This window comes from Benincasa hispida, chromosome 2, assembly GCF_009727055.1.
Source record: "Benincasa hispida cultivar B227 chromosome 2, ASM972705v1, whole genome shotgun sequence".
Taxonomy (NCBI): domain Eukaryota; kingdom Viridiplantae; phylum Streptophyta; class Magnoliopsida; order Cucurbitales; family Cucurbitaceae; genus Benincasa; species Benincasa hispida.
Window position 1 is genome coordinate 27,439,304 of NC_052350.1, and position 7,303 is coordinate 27,446,606.

The 7,303-nt window shown below is 41.0% G+C and overlaps 1 protein-coding gene across 1 annotated transcript; it reads right to left on the reverse strand.

Annotated features, from left to right (window-relative positions):
- Positions 1 to 343: 343 nt before the first annotated feature.
- LOC120072027 (uncharacterized mitochondrial protein AtMg00810-like) lies at positions 344 to 1,090 on the reverse strand. The gene is made up of 2 exons (XM_039024447.1): positions 669 to 1,090; positions 344 to 539 (listed from the first exon to the last, which is right to left on the reverse strand). The coding sequence occupies exons 1-2, from the start codon at positions 1,088 to 1,090 to the stop codon at positions 344 to 346; spliced, it is 618 nt and encodes a 205-aa protein (XP_038880375.1).
- Between the last annotated feature and the right edge of the window lie 6,213 nt (positions 1,091 to 7,303).

Below are 7,303 nucleotides of genomic sequence, written 5' to 3' on the forward strand. Positions count from 1 at the left end.
AGGAATAATTCTAACAAATTCTCAATAGATTTTGATAACTCATTTCCAATTATTTTTCCACCTTCCCTTTTCCTTTTCTATCTTTATTTTCTTCCCTAACATCCCCCCTCAAATTGGAGGGTACTTCAAGTACTCCCAGTTTGGATCTAAGTGTGTAGAAGTAAGAATTGTTGAGTGGTTTGGTGAGACAATCAGTTAGTTAGTATGTCGAAGGAACGTAGCGGATGGTGATTTCTCCTTTTAAGACATGGTCACGTACAAAGTGGATGTCAACTTCTACATGTTTAGTTCGAGAGTGAAACACCGGGTTTGCGCCTAAGGCTCCTACCCCCAGATTTTCACACTATATGGTCGGTCGAGCATTTGTTTTTAATCCCATCTCACTGAGTAGTTGTTGAAGCCAGAGGACTTCGGATGTAGCATGAGCTAGTGCCCTGTATTCAGATTCTGTATTCGATCGTGCAACGACCATTTGCTTCTTTGATGACCATGAGACAATGTTATTCCTTACAAATGTGCAGTAGGCAGCAACCGACTTCCTATCATTGAGATTGGAGGCCTAATCAGCATCTGAGTAGGCAAAGACGGTTAAGTTTGGGCTTGGTTGTAAGTAAAGGCCATAGTGTTTCGTGCTGCTGACATACTGAAGTACTCGTTTAGCTGCCTACCAGTGTACATTAGTTGGTGTTTGAAGGAATTGACTCAGCTGGTTGACTGCATAGGTGATGTCCGTTTGTGTGTGTGTTAGGTATTGAAGAGCGCCTATGGTGCTACGATATATGTATGCATTAGAGATGGGCTGTCCATCGTTCTTGGATAGTTTTCTGCCTTGTACACTTGGTGATGACATTGGTTTCACATCAGTCATTTGAAATTTTTGCAACAGATCATCCACATACTTGGATTGATTTATCAGAAGACCAGACTCTAAGTAATGAACTTGTATGCCCAGGAAGTACCAAAGTTGTCCCAAATCCTTAAGTGCAAATTGAACAGCAAGAGTTCCAATGAGTTGCTCTATTAGTTTAGGATTGTTACTTGTGATGATGATGTCGTCAACATAAACAAGTAGAAAGATTATTGATCCCATTGTTCGGTAGATAAACAGTGAAGTTTCCGATCGAGACTGATGAAATTTCCACTTTGTTAGGACAGAGCTGAGGGTAGTGTTCCATTCTTGTGGAGCTTGTTTTAGGCCATAAATGGCCTTATCAAGTTTGCATACATGGTTCGGATATTGAGCATTGATATACCTCGATGGTTGGCATATATATACATCTTCTGCGAGTTTACCATTTAAGAATGCATTGTTAAATTCAAGTTGTCTGAGGGACCAACCTTGTGACACAGCAACATTGATTACTACTCAGATTGTGGAAGACTTCACGACAGGGTTGAACGTCTCAAAGAAGTCCAGACCATGATGTTGATGAAAGCCCTTCTTAACCAGTCGGCCCTTATACCATTATATTGAACCATCCATGTTTCTTTTTAGTCGAAATATCCACTTGTTGCCAACTATATTGTGCGATGGAGATGGTGGGACCAGTGTCCATGTTTTGTTCTTTACGAGTATTCATTCATAGATTTCTTCCACTAAGGAGTTGCAAGTGCAACTGTGATTCATGTGGGTTATGTTTGAGACTAATCAGTAGCTTTGCTTGTCATCCAGGCTTTGGGTTTAAATATGCCAGCTTTAGCTCTGGTTATCATGGGGTGAGTGGGACTGGTGAGGGGCAGGAGGAGATGGCAGGTTTTGGCGAGGTAGCGAATGATGGGTTATCAGTAGGATATGGTATATGTGGTATAATGGGGCTGTCATGTTGGTCCGAGCTGGTTTGAGTCGGGGGCAATGGTGAGTGATGGGCAAAACTCAACGATGGAGAGATATTTGGACTATAGTAGGATGCATAGCCTGTAGAGGATGTTTGGTTTGTGGTGGTTAGAGCGTGGTCAGGAGTATATAGAGGTGTCAGATTCATTTGTGGGAATGACTATGACTGAGGCAGGTTATTGAATATTGTTTGAAGGCTTAGGACTAAGGACTCAGCTATCATTGGGGCTATCGCCTAGGTGATCTTGCTAGATGATGGAGTCTCAGCGATCGTGGGGTTCTTCGTTGTGGTGATCATTCTGAACGATGGAGTTTTACCGATTTTTGCTAGGCGATGGAATCTTAGCGATCGTTGTGTCTGTCACCTGGGCGATTGTTCTAAACGATGAAGACTGAGTAATCGTGTTGTCTATCGTCTGGGTGATCATTCTAAACGATGGGAGCTGAGCGATCATGTTGTCTGTTGTCTGGGCGATCGTTCTAAACGATGGTGACTCAGCGATCGTTGTCTCTGCCTTCTGGGTGATCGTTCTAAACGATGGGAGTTTAACGTTCATTTTGTCCATCGTCTGGGTGATTTTGATGAGCGATGAGGGCTCAGTGATCGTTGGGCCTATCATCTGGGCGAATTTGCTAAGCAAGGGAGCTTAGCGATCGTTGTGTCTGTTGCTTGTGCGATCGTGGTACACGATGGGGATGCAAATAGGAAGTCTTTCTCATTGAACTTCACATGTCTACTGGTATATATTCAGCCCAATGGACTTAGGCATCTGTACCCCTTGTGTTGTGAGCTGGGACCAATGAACACGCATTTCTCTGAGTGTAATTGGAATTTTTGACTGTGGTATGGCCTTAGGCAGGGAAAACAAGCACACCTGAATGTCCTGAGATTGAAAAAATCAAGGTTAGAGCCAAACATTACATTGACGGGTGATTTACCTTGTAGCACGGTTGTAGGCATTCTATTTATAAGATAAGCTGCTGTTGAGAGTGCCTCTCACCAAAAGGACGGAGGCATGGACGCTTGTGCAAGCAGCGTGAGGCCAGTTTTGATTATATGTCGATGTTTGCGCTCGATTCGGCCATTTTGTGTAGAGGTATACGGGCATGTTTTTCTGATTAAGATGCCTTTTGATTCACAGAAGCGATGAATTCTATCATACTCTTTACCATTGTTTGACTGGAGCATTTTGATTCCTGATTTGAATTGAGTATGGATTAATTATGTAAAGTGATTGAATGCAGACAATGTCTCACTCTTTTGTTTCATAGGGTATATCCACACATATCTACTATGGTCATCCAAGAATAGTACATAGTATCGATACCCACTAGTAGAGTCAATAAGGGTTAATCCCCATACATCTGTATGTATTAGATCAAACTTGTTTGATGCTCAAGATTGAGAATTTGGAAATGGTAGAGCACTTGCTTTTCCTAATTGACATGAGTCACAAAATTCATTTCCTTCATTAGATTTGAAAGGTAAATTACATTCTCTAATGATATAATCTAATGTCTTAGTTGTGAAACCCGAATTTCTATTTTCCTTACTTAAGCAAGTGATAAAAGGAATTAACTAAGTAAAAGTTAAATCCTAAGTTAAGGGGAATGAAATTTCTAAGTGTTAAGTAGATTTTTCTTGAATAATTTAAGTTGAGCTTTAATTGGTAAAATTGCAATGAAATTTGTTTAATAAATAGGTTGTTGAAAACAGTTAGTGTGATTGGTGAAAGATGGGAGAAAGCGAGACCAGTTAGAAAGCTGGAGAGAGCGAGATTGGAGAGAGCTGACCAGCGAGATTGCTGGAGAGAGCGATAGTGAAGAGAGCATGACTAGCGAGAAAGTGGAAGAGAGCGACACTGCCGAGAGCGAGATGCCTATGCTAGCCTTGCTTTGTCTGATTCGAATGTCGCGCCCACGCCTTCGCCTATGCATTGAACGGCCGAGCAAGCTTCTGGGCGATGTATTTGGACGCGTTGGGGTGGATTATGCATGTAAAAACCCTAATTTGAATACAAACAAAGGTTGAAGACGTAAGGGAAAATGTCAATTAAATCTAGGTGTCCGATTAAGAGAAATTCTTAAACCCTAAGAAATTGTGTTGGATGCGTGGGAAGAATCATCATCGAATCAAGGTGAAGTCAACTTACGTTGATAAAGGGAGGATTAAACATTTGGCCATGCAGCCAAGTAGGTGCTATCAATCCCACGAGCAATTTGAACGCCTATAAATAGGGAGTTGGGATTTCATTTTCAAATCACACAAAAATCATAAATTTCGTAGAAAAAGTAGAGAGCAGTGAGGGTTCAGAGGAATGTGTCAACTTTGGACGAGGAGATCTTCCAGTATACTGTGCATTTGGAGTGATTCCAAAGCCATCTGAAAGCTCTGGAAGTCTAGTTTTCAGAGTAGGGCTGCTGGAGGAAAAGTCTCAAAGGAACTGGGCTGGAGGTCGAGAAGAAGGCAGAAGGGTCAGACTGTCGAATCAGTCTAGGCCAGTCTTGAAGATTTTGATATTCCGGCCAAACCACGAAAAATTCTGAGCTGAAAGTTTAGGGTAAGATGCCTAAGACATTTTAGAATAAGTTTGTAGAAGGAAGTATTTTCAAATAAGGTTCTGAACTATAAGTAATCTAAGTTGTAATTTGAATCTGGATTCTAGGGGTGAAAAAGGGACCTGAGGAGCTACTAGAGTGAAAAGTTCCTAAGAGTTCGAGGTGAGTGGCTAAAATGTTCTCGAACTAAAACGTTTTTAAATTGTCTTGATTGCAAACATTTTACAGAAAGCATGTTTGCGAAAATAATTCTCATGCCTACTAGTTTTATAAAGTGGTTTCCAAGTAAGATCTGAATTGTGTTGTGAACGCATGCCTATTGTTGAAAAACTATTTACATACGTTGATTTTATCCAGCATGCGTTATCATCTTTAAAGCCATGTTGTACATGTGTTATACTCTATATGCTTTAAAGAGAAAAGTTGTTTATAAATAGTTTTGGTAAAATGCGATGCCGAAGTACAAAGAGAAGGCATCCACCCAACTAGATACTGAAGTACAAGGAGAAGGTATCTATTGGTACTGAAGTACGTTTGAGAAGGTACCAAGCCAACAGGATACTGAAGTACGTTGGAGAAGGTATCCTAGTAGCTTGATACTGAAGTACAAGGAGAAAGTATCTGAGCAGTAGTACCTAATGTGTGAAGGTACTTAGTGTGGCCACAGGTAAATAAAGTCAGAGATTGAGCAAAAGGGTTCTCTCTGGACTAGTAGTTGGTGTTGGGATTATTTTACCAGATATACAGTACTTTGACTTGAGAAATGATTTTACTGTTTTATGTTTAAAATAGTTTTATATAGATTACACTTGGAAATTATTTATGCTGCAAAAGCATATTTCAAATAAAACTATTTTCTGTAATTATGCATGAGAATTTACTATGTTTTCTCGGTCACTCACTGGGCGTAAGCTCACCCCGTTTTCAAATGTTTTTGTTTTTCCCCCCCACAGGTAGCGGTCAAATCCTCTGAAGACAACTCAGTATCTGCTCTGCCACTAAAGGACCAAAAGACTTGTAATCGTTTGCTAGGTGGTTACTGTTAATATTGTACACATGTTACTATTGTTCATATAGGGACTAGGGTTTATGGGTTTTGGGACTTGTAAATCTAATGTTGTAAATACTATAAACATATTAAGTTTCTAAGTTAATAAATTGTGGGCCTACAGCCGTCCCGTTGCATATAATTTATATTTGGTATCAGAGTTATTCCGTAAGAGTTTTTAGGCAGTAAGTGTCAGCCTAAGGGTTGATAATTGCTACAGTCACGCCCTTCTCTAGGCTAAGAGGGTGATCTGGGGCGGGGTGTGACATTAGTCGACGGATGTCCTAATCTTATGTGCCAGATAGCTCTTGACTCAACCACATTTATCCTAATTCCTGATAGAACTAGTGCAGTCGGGTGGTTATTTTTGTATAGAGCAGTTCCTTTTCTCTTAGCAGTGTCTTTCAGTACTTTAGTTCATTGTAGGCGGTATAGTCCTTTGTCAAGCTCCTCTTTCAGCAGTGTTTTGCCCATAGCCTTGTCCTTGATGACACAACAATCAGTGTGAAATTCAACAATCACATCATCGTCATGAGCTAGCTTGGATATACTAATCAAATTCTTTGCAATGTTAGGTAGACATAGGACATCATTTAGTATGAACTCAGTTCTTCCATCAGACAAGTAAGATTTACCAGTGCGAGAGATATGCAGTTTTTCACCATTACCTACAATAACCAGTACATTACCTCCATACTCAGTCGGATTGTTGATGTTGTTATAATCGGGTGTTACATGATTTGTAGTTCCATTGTCGATGTACCAATTTGGATCAGCTATTGTCTCCGGTGTGGCCATGAAGGGGTTGAAGGTCTGTAAGGCCGTGAACACAACTGTGGCATTGTTGTTGGGGCCAATCGACCCATGATTTTCTCTACCTTGTCCATTGTTCTGAGAGTATTATTTATCAAATCGATGATACCAAACCAAGGCCGAGTGACCGTACTTCCCACAGACTTGACATGTCGGTTTATTTGAGTTGTTGTTTCGTCCTCTTCCTCGTCTGCGGCCTCCATTTTGTCCATTGAATGGATTTTGGTTTGAATTGCTTCCTTTAGAGTTTTTGCCCTGTTGCCGATTCCCATTAAATGAGGGATTGAACTATGACTTTCTCTAATTTTTGTGCCTGTTGAAAGCTATATTGACAGACGGATTCTGGGCAAAGAAGCTATGCATTTTGATAGAGTTTTGATGTTCCGAGCGTTTTTCATATGAAAGAAGTTCGGATTGCATTTCTTACCAAGAAATACCTAGTTTGCCTTGGATGCCTACGACTACTGGGTCGTACTCTTCATCAAGGCCAAGAAGAACTTACGAGATCAATGCTCTTGTTGAAACAGGGCTATCTGTCTGCGCAAGATTGTCGGAGTGTAGCTTCATCAACTTCAGATACTCACTCATCTTCTGACTTCCTTTCCTCGTCTGGTGGAACACCTATCATACGTAGTCTTCTTCAGCTCGGGATTGAATTCCAAACAGCTCTTGGATGGCATCCCACAGTTCTTTTGCATTCTCGTACCCCATGAGTTAAACAACAACATCTGGAGCCATCAAGTTGTACAACCATCCTAGCAAGAGTTGATCGACGGCCAGCCATGCTTCATATTGAGGATTCAGGCACCATTCTACTGATGAGCTTATCTGTCATCACTAATCACTTGGGAGCTGGAGGTTGCTTCTGAAGTGGTCTAGAAAAACATCAAAGGACAGAGGATCTGCATTGAGAGGTGTCCTTTGAGCTTGTAGCTTCGTAGGATGGGCAGCGTGAGCATCTTCCACAACATGAAGTTGCTGCATTCTAGATTTGTGGTGGTGAGCTGATTGAGCAACTAATTCAGTGGTGGAGTGCTGAACTTCACAGG

Excerpts from the sequence above, each read along its gene's own strand:
- LOC120072027 (XM_039024447.1), bottom strand. The coding sequence starts at position 1,090 with ATGGGATCAATAATCTTTCTACTTGTTTATGTTGACGACATCATCATC. Across the intron at positions 540-668 it reads ACACCAACTAATGTACACTG|GAAGTCGGTTGCTGCCTACT; the intron begins GTAGGCAGCTAA and ends TCTCAATGATAG.